This window comes from Diadema antillarum, unplaced genomic scaffold (genome assembly GCF_040938485.1).
Source record: "Diadema antillarum isolate AM-2024a unplaced genomic scaffold, OU_Dant_1.0 seq00000382_RagTag, whole genome shotgun sequence".
NCBI classification, from domain to species: domain Eukaryota; kingdom Metazoa; phylum Echinodermata; class Echinoidea; order Diadematoida; family Diadematidae; genus Diadema; species Diadema antillarum.
In genome coordinates this window covers 2,023,258-2,042,928 of record NW_027271380.1, presented here as the reverse complement: position 1 = coordinate 2,042,928, position 19,671 = coordinate 2,023,258, and the positions used below count along the sequence as shown (strand labels likewise).

Genomic DNA, 19,671 nt, shown 5'->3' with positions numbered 1-19,671 from the left:
CATCCCTGGTCTATGATCAAGAGCTGGAAAAAAGAAATAACATGTGGACCATGCCATGTTGATTACCAAAAAAAAAAAAAGGAAAGAAAACAGAGAAAAAGATGATATTTTGGATGAATACAACACTCCTTCCAGCTCTTGAGGAATTCAGTGGGTGCAAAGCGGGTTCTCCCTCTTACCCTTTTATCCCACAGTCTGATGTCTCCATCATGGACTGTTGCTATGCAGTTGGCATCCTTCTTATTCCACCTCACTTGGCCTGCTCCAGCTGTCATCAAAAAGAAGCAGAAGACAAACAACAACAGCAAAAACATCAAAATAGACACCATACATTCTCTTCACGCTATTCTAAAAGTATGAATATTTTATTAGTTACAAATGACAATCGCTGCTCAGAACTTACAGCGATATGATTCAAAGTAACAACCTCCTTTTGCTGTGGGCACTTTTAACTTTCACTTTAAGATTAATTTTGCTTGAAAATGGCATTTGGAATGATAGGTGCGCGCATATTTCTGATTGTGTGTGTGCGTTTATTCTTGCTGTTGGTATTTCAGCTCACTCTGCCTAAAATTCAAATGCGGTAGTGAGAAGACCAGTGTGTTTAACCCACTGAGAATCTCCCTTTCAGTGACTACAATGAAATTACGTTTTCTGTTCTTTCGAACTACTGGACAGTATCCAGGGATTCGCCTCATGACAGAAAGGCCTTCAAATTAGAATATTCTCTTTCTCTTTTCTAATATGCTTACTTTCTATTTCTTTCGTCATTTACTAATTCCAAGTTTGCAAACAAATGCTTTTATACAGTAAAAAACACAAAAAACAAAAGACACGCACAAGTGAAAGAAGATGGGCAAGTGAGCATACAAGAGAGTTGATCCAAAGGGCATTGTGAACCTGGGAGGGTCTTAAAGATGTAAATATTATATACAGTCAATCTTGCTTAAGTCAACCTCGCATTATAAGGCAAATAATCACCCAAGTCAAAGGTCTTCTCAAGTCCTCTTCTCTTTAAATTCTATTGATTATAATCCCTCATAAGTCAATTTTTTTTCTATGTCAAAGCTACTTCTTCAGTCCAAATAGATTTGACTGTAAAGTAAGGTTGACTGTACATCTCTTCCTCCTGAACATTTAATTATTAATTCTCCATCCCTTGAATGGTTATCCTAAATGACAAAAGTAGGTCAAGAATTATGGCTGATAACAGTTTTTATAGCTGTTGGGTTCAACTGATAGAACAAACAGGGGGGGGGGGGGGGGCTACCAGTTTCCACTGTTCTGAGCAAGTCTTACGGGTGTTAAAATGGATGACTCTTGACTGGAACTCAGACAAACAGGTTAAACACTGCATTTCTATCTGTCAGCATAATTCTACATACAAATACTAAGATTGGCAAGAAAATAACTGCAAGAAACAAAGCTGAAGGGATAGAAATATTGATAGATGTACAAGAAAACAGACAGACAGTAAGATACATAGATAGATATAGATAGACAGATAGATACATAGAGAAAGATATAGATAGATAGATAGATAGATAGATAGATAGATAGATAGATAGATAGATAGATGTACAGGTAGATACATAGATAGATCAGAGATAGAGATAGATAGATAGATAGACAGAGAGATAGAGATGGATAGATAGATAGACTGAGAGATAAAGATGGATAGATAGATAGACTGACAGATAGACATACAGACAGATACGTGTAGACAGAGAGATAGATGGGTAGATAGAAAGATGAACAGATACAGACAGAAAGTTAAATATATTCATAGATAAATAGATTATAGGCAAACTGATATAGATGAAAAGAGAAAGCACCAAACTTACCAAATGTTGAAAATGACTGAGAGGGCTTCTTGGGTTCTCTACAACAAAACAGGAAGTGAAAGTCATATAATATTCATCATTAGAACATGCAACATCTACATAATAAAAAAAAAAGAAAGAAAAATCCCCCTGCAGCTTAATTGGAAGTTCATGTGGTAATACCAGTGCAATGTTGAAAGAACTATATCTATCCTGTATTTCCCTAATTACTTTAACCCAGATGTCATCTGCACAGGCACTGACATGCTATTGACATTCAATAATGTCAGTTCTGATACAAAATGCTATTTTCACAGAAACTGGAGAAAGGATTCCAGGATGCTAAAAGAGACTTGAAGTGAGACAGTCTATTAAGATGCCACATTCTGTTCTTTTCATTCTACAAGTATTCCTTAGTCCAACCACATCTCAATGATATTAATATCATCCTAAATATCATGAAAGCTACACCATATGAAAGCAGTCTTCCAGCTGTTTAATCATTCTTTGGTAAACTCTTCTTCAATTTTCCCCGAAGGAAAAAAAAAAGGCTGGCTCCAAACCTCAGACTCAGCTCATGATGCATCACTGCTAAACTTGCTTAATTGCTTGTAATTTGATCAGTTTGATGATGCTGACAGTCTATTGAAAGAAGTAGAGTGAGACAAACCTCACTAGCAGACAAGCAAATCATTAACCCTTCTGGAACCTCCACTCCAAAACACCAATGATATTGCATACAAGGAGTTTCCTCGTGGTAAGCAAAGAGTTTAAAGCCAAAACATAATTCTTGGAGGGGCTTAAAGGGTGTGTACAGTTCTGGTCGAGGTGAGGATTTAGCTTTTAATGTTTTGCGAGATATTCAGAAACCACTCTATGAGATGCCAAAGAGCATGCAATTTTAAGGGGTATCAAAAGTTTATTTGATGAAAATCAGTTTTGAAATGGCTGAGATATCCAAAAACAAGGTGAAACAAAGAGATCCTAATAAAGTTGTGGCATGTCGCCTTTTATTATTATCACTTTTTTGGATATCTCAGCCATTTGAAAACCAATTTTCATCAAATAAACGTTGAATACTTCTTAAAATTACATGCTCTTTCATATTTCGAAAGAGGTTTCTCATAATCTCACTTAAGAATGTTCAAAACATGAATCTCCACCTCAACCAGTACTGTACAGTCCCTTTAAGTATTATTTTCCACAATTTGAATCTTGCTTGCAATACATCAAAAACAGTCTATCAAGACACTTACCTAGCTCATGCAATTTGCCAGGATGATGACTTGTTTCGGATGATTTTGAAATCAAGCGTCGAATAATTTATAATAACACAACTTTTATTCCAGAAGGGCCCTCCCTATTCAGCATTGTGGGGAGGTGCACTTGCAATTGTAACCTGTATACGATTCACACTAGCTGGGAAGATTGATGGATATCACTGCGGCCCGATTTGTCAATTACTGATAATTGCTTATGAAAAATTACGTAGAACCACTATAAGGTAAGCTCTGAGATTGTGGACTTTTGGCCAATTTGGGGGGCTAATATTCAGCATTCTAACACTTTACACAACTGTAATCATGATATTAGTGTTATTTCACACATTTCACATGCATACGTGTACATTTCTTAGCAATAATCTATGGTTCTGCAGGCATACGAGAACTATGTTTTGGCTCTAAGTGAGGACATTTTTTCCAGTCAAATCACAAATGCATGCTGCAGTATGCTGCACTGTGAATTGCACAAAATTCAGTTAGTGCAACTTCACACATTTTGAAACTTACCTTGTATCCCAGATGTGGATATAGGTATCAACCGAACAGGTGGCCAGCAGGTTAGGGTCATACATAGCCCAGTTCAGATTGCTGCAGTAGAAACAGACAGACAGACAGACAGACAAAGAGACAAACAAATGCTATTACCAAAAGTCTCAGCATGATACCAAATAATGAGAAATGAGTTGAAGGATGTTTTTAGTAGCTGAAGAGACAAAAAATTGAAGAAAAAAAATCAGCTAAAGCATTTATAGCCCTCTATTATCAAAAAGAGCTGGGAGAGGGTGGGGTGGGTAGGAAACAGGGGTGTCATTTAATGTGTCATTCAAATATGATTAATTATTACCTATACGAGGTAGTTTTGCGAGGCAATTGCAGTTGTTATTTTGCAGGGTCAAAGGCCTGCTTTAAATGTAAACATTCCGATCGACCACGAAAAGAAAACATTCCAGGACGTCGCTGCGTGTCGGTTACACGCACCGCAGAAGAACGCCGATAAATCAACTCATACAAGGTCGACCACTTCCAGCAGCACTACGCGTCAAACAATGACTAGTCCATTTGTGCTCAATAATTGCACAGTGACCATCATTTTTACAACTCTCCTAATTTAAACAGAAGTAAAAATAAAGTGTAAAAGCATTCAGATGTTTGAAATTCACCTGTTACAACTACATATGTATCTTTGAAGTTGGTGTTGAATGATATACATTGATGAACAATTTTTCAATTATTCGACATGTTGATGATCTACAGGTAGTCAAGTGTGGCTTGATCTATAGCATAGTGTATAGCCGTATTCACATATTTTCCTAATTTACCTAGGGGATAGGTAATAATTATGATATTGACTGGCCTTGAGGGAGATACCAGATAGTATCTCCCTTGAGGCCAGTCAATATTATATAAATATTGTACTGATAATTTATTCTTGTTCCAAAAACATTCATGCAACTAAAATGCTTGTATCAACTGCTCTTGTGATGTGTCAGGAAGAGGGGAAGAAACAATGGGTCCAAAATTCCTCTTTATACCGAGTTTCTGCTAATGTCAAAGGGATGGGATAGTTTTGGTTGAGATGGTGCTTCAGGTTTCCAACTTTCTTTTTTTTTTTAGATAATGAGAAGAAACCTCATATGAAATATGAAAGAGCATATTATTCTACCAGGAACTAAAAATCTATTTGATGAAAACTGGTTTTAAAATGACTGAAATATCCAAAACAAAGTGATCCTAATTAAAAGTGGGACCCACCTTTTATTAGGATTGCTCTGTTTCGCTTTGTTTTTGGATATCTCGGCCATTTTAAAACCAATTTTTATCAAATAAACTTTGAATTCCTCTGATAGAATTGTATCCACTCTAACATTTCAAAGAGTGATTTCTAAGTATCTCCCAAAAGTTAAAAGCTGAATCCTCACCTCAACCAATACTATATCATCCCTTTAAGGTTCATAAATCTAGCTCTCACTTTTTTTCTCTATGATCTCTTCCTCTCTCTCTCTTCCCTCTCTCTTTCTCTCTGATTCATTCTGAAATCTACATTTATACACTTTACACGGTATTATTTTCAGCATTCTTTCATTTCCCCCAGTCCCGTTTTCTTTTATCATACACAATTAGGTTTTTCCCATCCTCTCCTCTCATGTATCTGTCTCTTTCTCTTTGTAGTAATTATGCAAAGCTGCAGAAATGCAGGTGAAGTTGATATGGTCATATGAAACTAAAATGCAAAACGTGCACACACACACAACACACACACACACACACACACACACATACAGAAAAAGTCTTGTATGATCATGCACACAATCATATGCTAAGCTTACACACATGTCCAGATGATACTCACAAATACACTTGAGACACATTCGGATGACTCTCATTATAACGAAGTCCTCGGGACTGGCAGTTTTCATTCCTTAAATATCAAAATCTTGGTATAGGCTGAACAGGTGAAGTATAGAGATATATCTATTATAATTATTTCCGAACCTGAATTTTAACTGCATTGTATTGAGATTTTAGTCTTACCCATGTTAGTTGCAACACGAGAGCACTGTGTGTGAGTATATATGATATATATATATATATATATATATATATATATATATATATATATATATATATTGTATTGTACACACAAGCACACACACACATACACACACACACACACACACACTCTGTCTCTTTCTCTCTTTCTCTCCCTTCACACAACCTTTTACATTGTACATTTTTCTTTCTGTTTATACTTCTTTAATCTAAAGATTAAGTTGACTTACAGAAATTGACAGACATAGACATCTAATCAGTTATCCAATCACAGAATCTCGACTAATCTGTACACGCCATTTCTCACTCGAGTGAAGACAGTTTCTTCATATCATTGAAATAACAATTGCAATTTGATACCAGGTACTTGACAAGGTGCATTCTTTTAATAGCTATTCACAATCTCATACTAAAAAGAATATCTTTTGAATTGTTGCATCAATACATGCAGAACAATAAATTTTCAGGCAACTCATTGATATACCAATGTGTTCTTTAAACTTATACAGCTCTACAATGTACTGTAAAACATGATATATTCGCGGCATGAAATTTTCGCGAATTGGAGCCGGCAGCCTTTTGCGTGGCATGAAATTTTCGCGAATTGCCACTGGCGTTCAATGCATGTAGTGCAGACAAGAACTTTCGCATGCATTTTAATTTCGCAAATTTTGGCGCTCCCGAAATTCGCAAAATTAAAATGCACGCAAAAATTCCTCGTTTTACAGTATATTGATGATGGGGTGGTATTTTCTGGCCAGGATTGAAAATAAATCGGCAAAAGGTAATGAGGCAAAATTCACTACGACATTATCGATCTTTAAACGCCAACATTTTCCATGCTCTTCATGCAAACACATGCACGCACCAAAGGCAACATACAGCATTACACTGTACATATGTATGCCATATATTTTGCAAATTTGCATATTGTCACAATTTTGCAAGTGGTTGAATTCATGATCGAGAACAATAGTGACAAAATCAAATGAGAGCCAAATACATATTATCCCAATTCAGGAACAAATTTTACAATTTTCTAACATTGGAGATAACAATTATAAACAGCACATTGTGCTCCAGGAGACAATATTTTTGTGAGATGTTTGGTTTGTGAATACGGGTTGATTTGCAAAATCCATACTCTAAACATGTATACTGCAAATTGTACAGGGTACTGGCGTACAGTACTCAGTGACTACCTGAGCCAATTAGCAGCTAAGATCGGGAGGGCATTCAAGACAGGTTTCCCAAAACATGAAGAAAGCTTCTAATCTAAATCATACAATCAATGAAAGTTTTTCAGGAGATCTAACCACTTAATCAAATGTGATTTACATTTTTACATATTATTTTTCGTCCATATGCTCAGTGAATTAAGATGTTTAAATCCAAATTGTTCCAAATATCAACTTTTCTAAGAATCAAAGGAGCACTGTTTGGGCTTAGTCTTTCTAAAAAAAAGCACTGAGCATAAAATTTGCAAGTGGTGAGGGGCGTGTGTACTTGACATGAAAATGAGAGATCTTGATATTCTTTATACAAAGTATTTGCTCTGTGCCACTCCACTACTGCAACAATGCAAATTGTTAAACAGTCTATTTCTGGAGAAAGCAGCACATGGATTTAGTCATTCTTTTTGTTTCATTCATAACTTTTAAAAGGATTGCTCAATTTTCCTCACACTTTCACTGAGTATTTCACTAATCTTTCTGCATTCATTAATCTACAACTTGTTGGAATTCCAGCTTTTCCTTTAACACTACACAGTATATGAAGCTGATACCCTGCAAGCCCTCCACTGGCAAACTTTGAACAGGCTGTCCAAATGTGGAGCTGACAAAGGGGATGGGGAGGGTTGCACAAGATACACTGTGAAATATGATGATTTCTGAACAGGAACTATCAAAGCTTCTTGTAGCTGAAAGCCAATTCATAGCCATTAAATCTCATCGTGGCATCAAATATGGCATCATACTAATACTGTATATGCCATATATTTTGCAAGGGGTTTTCTACTTTGCAAATTTTGTGGGTGCTATTATCAACAAAATCTAACAACATGTGAAATTATCAACACTGACCTCCACATGAATGGGACGTTCAAGCATACATTTCTCTGTTCAATACTGTACTCCATGATCAGGAATTTAACCACTCATGAAATTGTCGGCAAGTCCTGATTCGAAAAAAAAAATTAGACTCACTAGTAGCATGGTGTATACAGGAGTATAAGTCACATGACTGCGACATCACTGGCAGGATAATATTCACTGACTCCTAAAATAAACATATTAACAACTTCATAAAGCCATTTGGAAACATTATTTGCTTTTCCATGTCTACCTCATGACAGAATGGCTGACAATTTAACAACCACATTCAATACATGCATGAATCCTTGCTATGATCAGGTACGCATGCAAACAGTTATAACCAACATCCATACATCTGAGGTGGACATTTTTCGCAAGAACTAGCAAAAATGTTCGCATCTCACATTTTATCTCTGGCATATTTCCAACTCACACATCTGTTACAATCAACATTTTTACCCCCCTGAAGATATAAACCTCAGCATGTGATATTCTAACATCTGGTACTTTTTTTTTTTTTTTTTTTGGGGGGGGGGGTACCATTTGTTTGAAACCCTGACATTGTCATACCAAACCAATTGAATATTCCTCTCTTTGGCGCTCTATCATTTTGCTTTGTTTTTGTTATCAAATTGTTTTTTACCATGTTATCTATACAGCATTTACATGAAAAATGTGCCACATCATTTTCAATGATGAATTCTACAATTCACGTACAAATTTGAGCTTTCTATGACTCTACTCTGTAGTGTAAAGGCATCACAATTAGAAATATCAATATTTTTTTTCTTCCTGCTTTCCAACCTTACTGAAAAAATAGCAAATACTTGGGAAATAAATGTTTTAAAAAAATGTGACTCTGTAATCAAACAGACCAAAAAAAAAAAAGAACTTTGACTGTCTCATAAACAAAAAATGTAGCACAAGAAGCTGCTGAAAGCTGCTTATCTAATAGTGGCGATTTGAGCAGGATACTCATCATAAGCAAATGACTCCATTTCAAACAAAGAATAAATGAATTTTCATTATCAGATCATGGCAATCTTTCACTTCTGCAATTAATGACTACCAAGTGAAATGGTTCCTCATATCTTTTCAGCAAAGGTAGTGATAGTATTAATCACATGTAGAATTGCACACAACAGCAATGTCCACCATGTATATATTTTCCAAAGTATTGGCATGTTTGGTCTTGTGTGACACATCTTACCAGATATGACAACTTCTGTTTTATCAATAAAATTTCAGGCACCTCCCATTTGTCTAACCATCTCAAAATGCTAAATTTGAATTTGTGGTGTAGAGGATCTTATGGAGCATTGTGTGATTTATTAGATCACTTTTGTCCCTCTACATGATACAGCAACAACAACAACAACAACAAAATGAATCAGCACATATAATTGTCTTAATTGAGATCAAAGAGCGAAGCTTTAAGTTTTCCATAAATTGCAAAAACCCAAAGCCTTTTACTGTAAATGCCTCATAAAGCACTAATGCTATTTTTTCTCTTTCCAGCAGTGACAAGCATTGAGCTTAGGGTTCTCTGTCTGCTGGCGATAGTAGGAGCATAAACAGAAGCTCTTTTGAAGGGGATGTGAGCCCCCTTCCTACCTGCAGATAGAGAGGGCAGTTTATGTAGATCTTCGTCGGCAGGTAGAGTGCCAGAGTTCTCACGATAACTGTCAAAGAAGTGATCAACTCTAGAGGCACCATCATGAGGCAGTCCCCTGCGAGATGTTGCAGTTGTCTTGGGGCGGGGCGTACTCCCATCTGCCTTCTGCTTCTGTTGGACCAGGCGACTGGTGCGACGGTATGATGAAATGGAAGATGAGCTTGGCTGTCGCAGGCTGCTGCTCCCGACTGGTTGTCCCGAACTGTTCTCCGCAGTTTTGGGGAGCGAGGAGCTTGAGCTGATGAGGCTCTGACTGGTGCGGAGGGATCGCAGCTCACTGTGCATGCGCAGCGGATCCATGTCAGCCCAGAATGGAATGAAGACCGCTTGCTGACTGGATGATGAGTTCTTGGTAGATGATGATGCCCCACCTTCTTGGAGCAAATTCACCCTTGGAGACAAGGATGACAGTTTGTGTATGGAACTCAGTGAGTTTTCCCAGTTCGAGTTCACCCCGAGCGATGGACGAGCAGCGCTGTTTTCCTGCCAGTAGGGGGCAGTTTTTGGGCGAGGTTTTTCTGTCCTGATTGGCGTCGCTTTGGTCCTTCCTGGATCACTAACAGCAGAGTTACATGTGGGTCTCACTCTGTGTGGATGACTGGATATTACTACATGTACATCATCTCGTGTGTCTTTAAATTCTTCTTCATCTTCATCACTTTCTGACCCACTTTCAATCCGACTCAGCATCCCCTTAAAGATCTCATCTGCACTCCTGCAATCTTGTGGACCACTTGCCCGAGAGCCCAGAGTCCGCGCACGCAACTCTGCTGGCGACTTCGGCCGGCGCTCAAGGAAGAACCGCAGAAGTGCCATCCTCTTACTGTACCTGCGCCGACTCTCCACCCTCTCACCATACATGAAGCACGGTGCCGTCTCCTCGGGGTTCGAGAAGACCTCACTGGAGACATTTCCACTGCAAAGGGCGATCTGATCCAGGAGCTCTCTGACGCGTCCAATTTTCATGTTCATCGCATGCTCCGCACTCTGCTTCCGTCGTGCGTAGTACTTCCTTTGCAGTTCGAGTCGCCTGCTCTCAGTCAGGTTTTGGCGCTCTGCCACCTGTTCCTTGCCAGTGCTGTAGCTTTTCTGTAGCTCCTTCTCCAAACCATTACGCTTTGGCATTCTCAGATGAGGTGGGGAAAAAAAGAAGTCCTCGCACTGAGAGCTGACGTGAGTCTTATTTCTAATCTTCAGCACAATCCTCTGCCAGTTGTTTCCTTTATATCCACACTGAGGCAGTCTTGGCTCATGATTCTATCCTCCCACCGTTAGCAATATTTTACTAAATGACGAAGAAACACACTAATAAGGTGGATTTTTCAGTCAGCTTTGACTTTTCAGTGCCGGCAGAGTGCACATCATTAACTAGCCTCTATCAGAAAAGACAAATGGTTCATTAATTTCCAGGAAAACTGAGGCAAAGAAACGAGTCAAACACCTCCCCCTTTGTCTGTTTTCTATGGCAAAGCACAAGGGCTAGACTGAATGCTGAATACTGCCCACCACTTGACATGAAACATTCTAACTGACCAGAACTGGCCAACCCGTGAGAATTACACAAACTGTTGTGCCTCCCATATCAGCCATTAATCAGTTGACATGGAAGACGTCACCTAATACCAGGCTCAAATGACCACTAAGTAAAGAGCCCAGCTTTGTTGATTTACATTTCCTGCCAGTTTAAGGTCTCAACTATCTCGCTCATTAGCCCAGTAAGTTTATTCAGCGGGGGTCAAATGCTGATGATAGCAGTCCATTTGTAACCATGACAACTGTTTGCCGCTGCTCGAATTGGCGGCTTCCAATCAGACTCTCAGAGGACGCAATGCAACAAACCATTCATTGGACATCCTCATGGTCTTCAATGAGATTCATTCACATTTCTTCAATATTGTTAAGAATTATACTTATTGACTCACAGGACACATAATTCAATAGTAAATGATACATAAAATGAATAGTCTATCTCCTCTGAAAACATCTAGCATCAGAGAGATATCGTTATCTCACACTTCACACCTTTCTGTTTGATTTGTTACAAGATGAACAGGAGAAAAGCACACTGCTACTTGACATCAGTGGTGATTTGGTTGCTGCAGGAATAAAAACTTGATTACAGTTCTATATTCCTTATCATTTACACTACAGGTCAGTAAAAGGGCATGTCTTCATACAAAGATACAGAAGTACAATGCTGTTCACAGAGAATGCCTCTATACTTAATCTTCAAACAAAGTGGACAAAGATTGTAATCATGAACAAACTTTGTTAAACTCTGTTTCACATCGCTTAATTTGTCTTACAGTGTATGCACCATTATGCTATTTCAAGTTTTCAAAGTCGTGACTTTTAGAATAATACTTAAATAGCTGAGTTTTAAGTTGTAACAAACTCTTTTGAGGGAATGGAATGATTGTAAGTGCTCCTCTCAGGCAATGATAAAGAAAAGTCTTGTCGCCACAATACTTGTAATGAAGATATGCAGACTGATCCAGCTGTTTTTATGTGCGTTAAAATTAGCACTTTCTTTCAGTCATGCTCATAGTGCTAAGCTGATGAAACAGGGTCATGTCACATGATGAACAGTGCTAAAGAAAACCAATCAACACGAAGACACCCAAGTTGAGAACCAGTTCCATGCACTTCACAGTCGATGCCTTCACAAGGTTGCCATCTTAAATTCGCAGCACGGCTCATTTAAAAAATTTCACAGTTGGTCTCAGTGAGTCAATGTACTTCCAATTCACAGAGAGGCTACACACAAATAGTAATGTCCAGATGTATGCTGCTATCCACACATTAGTTCTCAAAGATTTTGGAGTAGAATAAATCCATGCTCAAGGAACACCATGCACTGAGCATTTCACGTCGGACCATTCTAATATTAGGAACCTACATCCAACATGTACCGGTACATCACAATTACAGAGTTCAGTTAGATTTGCAGCATAAGCCATTGACAGGTCCATCAGAAACGAGTGATTACACAGGTTACAACTTCACATCAAATTCCTGTAGCCACTTCCACTAGCATCAATGCACTCTGTCTCCCCTCATCTGGCTTAAACTTTCTTACAAGAGTCCAGAGATGCTTATAAAATCCTCTGAAACAGATGACATGGTTTAGCCGAGTTCCCCTGAGAATTTAGTCCAATCACATGGATTTTCCTCCGTTCTGCATGAGTTCACTGGGTGTCAAGATGTCAGAACACTGCCAGCAGTATCCCGGCAACCCGATGCCCCAGTGGTTGACCGGTGTATATTTCAGACACAGAAACACTCTCAAACATCATTCCACAATTGGGATAATACCCTGGACAAATGATATCTCCCACTTGTGACTATGGACACACTAGGTTGCATTCTTTCTCGCCGCTGTGATTTATGGGATAAGAACCATCGCAGTCTGGGAGATGATTTCCAGCGAGTTTTCCCCAAGCAGAAGTTTTTGCTTTATGGCCCACATCCAGGGGTAGATGTTGGAAATTGAGAAGACATCAGTGTAAGGGGTCACGAGGGAGAATGTTTGGATTCCCATCATCTCCTCCAGTCGGGCATGAGAAAATTTGTCTGTCTGGTACATGAATGCCAGCATGTCTCGGCAGCTTCAAAATCACACAAAACACAAGATCAAAGGCATGGCTTTGTTTTTCTGACGTTTCTCATCGATGACAAGTGTGACGGATTTCACAAATCGTTACTGGGACCGATCTTGTACAAACACCGGAGTAGACCAAAAGCCAAATGTCAAAAGATTTCCCTTTGCTTAGAGATGATCCGTGGATGGATAAAGCAATGTTCATCTGACTGTAGCATGGGCATACATGTATATCTCCCTTTTCTGCCTCTTGTTTTTTTATTGGGGGGGGGGAGGCAAGGAAGCTGTAGTTGTTGTCTTAATCACCGAGGCCACTTCTGATGGATGGATCCAGGATCTCACTTCCCATCTTGGTGTCGAGATGAGGTATTGTAAAGAATCAATCAATCTTCAAGGCATCATTTTTTCACTGCTCCAAGGTCCCATTCCTCTCACACTCAAAATAACTCAGACAGTTTATACCATCAATGTCACCTGCAGTTATATATACCAGCCCTATCAAAACTCATGGCGGTAGTAATTCAGCCCAGGGCAGTAAAAGTCAGTCCCCCACTGACAGTAGTGTATAAACCATGCAAACATCCATCCAACATTTGACCCTCATGATGGCACTGGAACATAAATCTTTAGAATCGCAAGATAGATATTGATCTTTAAAAGTGGTGAGCCGCCTGCATCACTGACATTTGCACGGCAGTCCTGAATGAACAGTTCAATTAAAGTCTGCTGCCATCAGTCAGCTCTTCCAAGTACATCACTTTCATTGATGCCATCATGATCACTCAGCAGTCTCCAACTGTAGTTCTCTCTTTGTCTAGACTCCATGGTCAACATTCACAGTGCAGTAATGATTCAAATTTGTCTTTTCTTTCATTTTGAGGATTCCAGACTTTCAAATTCATCAACAGATATGGAGGTGGGAACCCAGCATCAGAACACTGTCGGCAGAATGAAGCTGAGATTAAGCGCACCTCGCAGAGTAATCTCTGCTCACAAGCTGTTCACGTTGGCCATCATTTCATCTTTGTCGATCAGTGCAGCTCAAGTACAGTAGATAAATGAAATGTTTTCCATCTCCATTCCAACAAATTTGTCATCTTTATTCAGACAATTTCAGACAGAGTTGAAATCATGGACATCATGGCAGCTGGCATGCTTCAAGGTGCAAAAAATTACTCTGGACTTGACTTTCGCTGCCCATCAGCTAAAAACCCTTCTTCGGTGAAGTGTGTTTGCCCTTCCAATTTGACACACTACAAGTACCTCTCTCAGTCAAAGCAGTATTTCCCCTGTCCCCTGCCAGTAAAAGTGAGTCCCAAATCACCTGTGTACTCCATTCATTTTAAATTTCTTTAAGAGCTGTATTGTGTGATGAACAACTAATGAAGAACACTTACTTAATAAACCATGGGCTCCAATTTTGGGCTGAAAAGTAATTAAATCTGGGCCTATTGTGAGGATTATGTAATGAGTCTCTCTCCCAGATTGCTACCTTGACTGAGGGTTTTATTGGTTGCATAGTTCAAGACTCTCTTTCATGGAAAGGAGGCTAGTCTTTCGATTCCAAACAATCCATGGCAAATGAGTTTTGAAAAAAAAAATAGAGCAAGTTATATGGAGCCACTTCGGTCTCATCATATTGCTCCTCATATTACAAAAGAAGCCTATCATCAGGGCACTAGCATGTTTAGAATAGAATTTTGATTTTTTTTTTTTTTTTTTTTTAAATAGGAATCCAAGATCAGAAGGTATTATTTACACCCTTATAGTAAAACCTCTGGTCTGTATTCTAGACTAATCATGGGAAATGATAAAAAGTTAATATGGATCACTGACAGTTGGATTTGTACATGTAATGTGCTAATTTAGCTTTCACTTATATTTTTTTCTACAAGTAAGATGGGTCTTGTGACTATAAACCTTATGAAAAAAAAAATAAGGGAAAAATTCTCTGATTTCAGGAGTAGGTTATGATGTCAATGATGTCATCACTGCAAAGCTCTCTTATTAGTTTGTTTGCAAAAATGTCAGATTCAGAGATTTTAGTGGCCCGAACAGATCCCCTAGACTACCAGAGAAAAAAGGTTAGTGTTGAGCCCTGATATATGAGCTCCAGGATATTATTTCTACAAGCATGGCTTTGAAACAGAAGGAAAGGCAAAATCACACCAGGAATAGGAGTACTTCTCTGAAGTATGATTCTTTTCCACTACCAGGATATTTTTAAAAAATACATATGCAATATTTGACCCAGTCATTAGTGTCTCAATTGCTAAACACAAGCTGCTCTGATTGCTGTCTTCATGTTTTCTCTTTTCTCCTATCATTTATTATACCCCTGAGGGATATAATAATTGAGCCTCTCTCCCTCTCTACCACCCCCCTCCCTCCCTGTCACTTCTCATTCTCTCTATCAATCTCTGCTTTCTGTCTCATTATCTTCCTCTCCATCTCTTCCTATAATTTCATCTCTTTCTCTCTATCTATTCATCTATAATCATATTTATGGGGAGATGAACACACAGATTGCATATTCTGCATCACAGTGAGAATCTCTTTTCCTGTTTATTCCCTCCGCCAAAAGAGGAGGTTATGTTTTCATTGATGTTGGTTTACTTTTTTGGTTGGTTTGTTTAGTTTGTCCGTGTGGAAAAGTAACTAAAAAAGCTGAGAATGGATTCCAGATGAAACGAATAGGAAAGGTTGAGAAGGACACAAGGAACAGATGATTAAATGTTGGTAGTGATCTGGAAATTTTTCATGGATTTTATGAAGGATTGTTGCTGTTTTGGCATGTAGGGTCAATGAACTTGGGAGTTCAAGCTGTACATTTCTTTTCTTTTTTTTTTTTTTTCTTTTTTTTTAGGTTTGCATACATGCACTAAAGCATGTGCTCTAGTTTCTGCCAGGGCAAGGTGTGTCGTGCAGCTGGAAGTTCATGACATAACAAAAGGCTTCTATATTGGGAAATCAGGCTATTTTCAGCATGCATACGTATGGGTGGAAATCACTGATCTCTACGGAAGAACAAGATCAGTGGTGGAAATGAGCTGCTTGGCGGAGGTCTGCGCTCTCAGAGTGATTTTTTGGTTCCCTATTCATTCATCATCTCTCATTACTACTTGCCCATCTACCCCTTCAAGATATCCAATCTACCCCTTCATGATATGCTCAACAACTTTGGCAAATTTGATCTTACAAAATCTCAATAGTACCACTAATCTATCTCTCTCGTCCTCCTCCTCCACCTCCTCTCTATCCCCCCCCCCCCCTCTTTTTCATCGATCATGTTGCTTTTCATGATTCAATGCTCTTTGTTTGTTAGTTAGTTAGTTTGTTTGTTTGTTTGTTTGTTTGTTTGTTTGTTTGTTTGTTTGTCCATTTCCCACATCCCTTTGTTTGGGGTTGACTGAGATCACTAGGGGGCTGTGGCTTGGAGTCTATTGCACATCATGCAGGTGTACAGAAATATTGATAGCATTGTACCCTTCCTAGAGTTGCACACAGCAGACAATGTAATAATGATCGATGTTTGTAAAATGGATACTCTTTAGAACAAGTAACCATATGGTTCCTATATAAAAGCTCCTGAAACAGGCAAGGTTCCACTCTAAGGAAGTTCTTGAAGCTCTTGACATCTCCATCATGTAATTGCTGCAAAAGCTTTTCATATTGACCAAAGTCTGTCCTCTGCAACAACCACTCTCTGATCCAAACAGTCTTTCTTTTCTTCTTCCTTTCTTGTTTTTCTTCATCTTCTTTCTCTTATGCTGCACGATAGCTGTAGCAGCAGCCTGGCAAAGCAGCTCTTCAAGGATAGCAGCACGTTGAGCCTTTTCTTGGCAGAAATTTATCTCCATATATACTGGAAATCCACTTTGAACGGTTGTCACAAGACATCTGAATTCAGTGGAAGGCTGTACGTTCGTTTTACGGGTCTCACTATACACAATCGCCTGGTACTTTTCTAGGTCCCAGAACATTCGCAAATTGTCGCAAAGGATTTGCAAACAGTCGCTAATATTCGCAAAACTGTCGCTAACATTTGCAAAATTGTCGCCAACATTTGCTAACAGTCGCTAATAGTCGCCACCTGTGTTTCGCAAACACTTTCGCAAACATTCGCTGAAGTGTTGCTAATTGTCGCTAAACATCGCTAAAAGTCGCTAACTGTCGCTAATGGCAGAAGCGAACCTTGATTTTTCGCAAACATTCATCAGAAAAGTTGGCGAATCTCAAATTCGCTACGTTTGCAAACGTTCGCCGCTCAGTGAGATACCAGCTTTAGTGCTTGTATTGTCCTTCTAGAGGGTCCTGCCAATTATATCACACCTGCATTGCTAAGTGCATATCCACTGATACTTTGGTAATGAAAGGCCTAATGTGAGAAACGTTTTGTGTGTGAAAAGCATGCAGTGGGTGAAATTTGCACTCAAGATCTCGTTTTCAAGAGTCTCCTTACTGTAAGTGTAAATACATTGTATCTATATTGTCACACAATTAATTTTTTGTGTGTGATGAGTGCCCCAAAAAGATAATTTGCATGTTCTTGAATTTGCGCTCTTTAATTGCTTTACATTCATGTTTTCAAGCCATTCACAGAAAAGTTGTGCTGCCCAATCCCTTTCGACACTGTATGGCCTGCATAGACACTACGAGTACTGCACGAACACATGCGTTCAAATGAGATTAGGGCACATGCACACACACACACACTCGTACCAGGGAGACACCACTGACTGTAAAAGAGACTTCGGTTGGATTTTCTTATTCACGTTTGATCTCAAATTTTATGCAACAAGGGCCCAGATCTCAAACTATGACCTGCTGAAATTCTCACAAACCTGGAGAATTACAACGTACTTATGAATGACAACAACGACACATCCCACCAACTACCATCCCCCCCCCCCCCCCGAAAAAACAAGAAAACAGCCATATAATCCTATACAGCACTGAAGTATTTATACCATAGTCTCCTTTGGCATACACTGAATTTTCCATGTACTTTTTAAAGGTTGTATCAGCAGAAAAGCACAGAGGAAGTTATTCAAATACTTTTTAAAGCACGTTCAAAGGTCACACTATACACAATGTTTGGGATATCATATCACTGAATTTAGGAATGAAAAGAATCAGAGTGAAAGGACAAAGAGATTTGAAACAGAAGTTTCTGGATAAAGATTTCAAAAAGAAAAAAAAAAACATTTATGCTGTATTATTGCAAAGTTAAATATTCAAATATACTTAAGTATCACATGAGGTTTGTACTACTGTAAAAGCGGTTATTTTTGAAAAATTTGAGAATCACTGTTGAATTAAACAGCATACGAAAATATCGCAAATGGACAAGCATTATTGCACTGACTATAAGTCTCAGTGTTAATCTGCTTAAACAACACCTCATGAAAATGTCTGTGACTTTCTCATCTGCACACAGAAATAAAGCTATTACAGTAGCTGAAGGTTGGATCTATGCATATCAAAGTGAAAGACTACTATAATCATGAAGCTAAACTTGCATGAACTTGCAGTATGCTGTGTACTGAACAAAAGTAAAATTAAAGGCCAATGTTTTAACCTGTACGAGCACACAAAACATTAAGGTCTTTTTCCTGCAGATGCATATATAATACTTTACTTCTAAAGTTCATCTACTTTGACAGCAAATAATTCTATAATAAATGTTGAGATCTGTCCCAGAGATATTTCCTTCGTGCAATCTCACTTTAGACTGACATCTCAGAGAAGGTACAAAGTTTATTGAACACATTGTATGAGCATTTATATCAAAGGACAAGTTCACCTTCATAAACATAAGGATTGAGAAAATGCAACAATATTAGTAGAACACATCAGTGAAAGTTTGAGGAAAATTGGACAATCGATGCAAAAGTTATGAAATTTTTAAATTTTTGTGTTGGAACCGCTGGATGAGGAGACTACTACAGCTTGTGAGTCATATGCGTACAACAGTATAAAGAAAATATAAAAGAAAATTCAACATATTTTCACTTTTTTCGCATAATAAAAGAGCAATTGACTTGCCTCTTTCTGTAAATTTGTCTCAAGTGAACAACTAAATGTACATGTGTTTTGCATAAATATATTACTAATAGTGTGTTTTGGTCCTGCAGTTAAAAAAAAAAAATGAGAGAATTACAAGATACCATCTTAACCCCAAAGCTGTCAAGTGAACTACTTATTGTTGACAGTTTCCTCCACCTGTACCTCAAAAGACGATAACAAGTGCACCATTTGCAGATGAAACAAAAACCCAGCATTAGCGCTTCAAAATAGTTGATAATAAATAATGTGTGAGTTAGGGATAGAAACAAACAATGTAAAAATTGAATCAGTACAATCGATGTTAAGTATTGTTAAATATACAAAATGTGAACAATAACTATAATAGAAATTTTTTGGACCAAAATGTCTACAGTTATGGTTTATTGAGAAAGATAGTGATATCTCCTTATATTTTAGGCTTTATTGCAAAAATTTTATATGGTAGGATGTTTTGTGATACAACTGACCTACATGTACAGATATGATCAAATGTGATATCTCGAACATTTTTGAAATCACTGTTCTCAAAGGTAAACAGGACCTTTAAGTATTTTCCGCTGAGAATGACGTCGTT

General features: G+C 38.3%; 1 protein-coding gene across 1 annotated transcript in view; it reads right to left on the bottom strand.

Moving 5' to 3' along the window:
- Positions 1-19,671, bottom strand: part of LOC139731670 (GATOR2 complex protein WDR59-like) — a 61,197-nt gene that overhangs the window by 33,012 nt on the left and 8,514 nt on the right. Inside the window, exons 5-7 of the mRNA XM_071642559.1 lie at positions 3,614-3,694; positions 1,845-1,882; positions 180-268 (exon numbers count right to left, since the gene is read on the bottom strand). Of these exons, the coding sequence (XP_071498660.1) occupies positions 180-268; positions 1,845-1,882; positions 3,614-3,694 (208 nt within the window). The remainder of the gene's footprint in view (positions 1-179; positions 269-1,844; positions 1,883-3,613; positions 3,695-19,671) is intronic.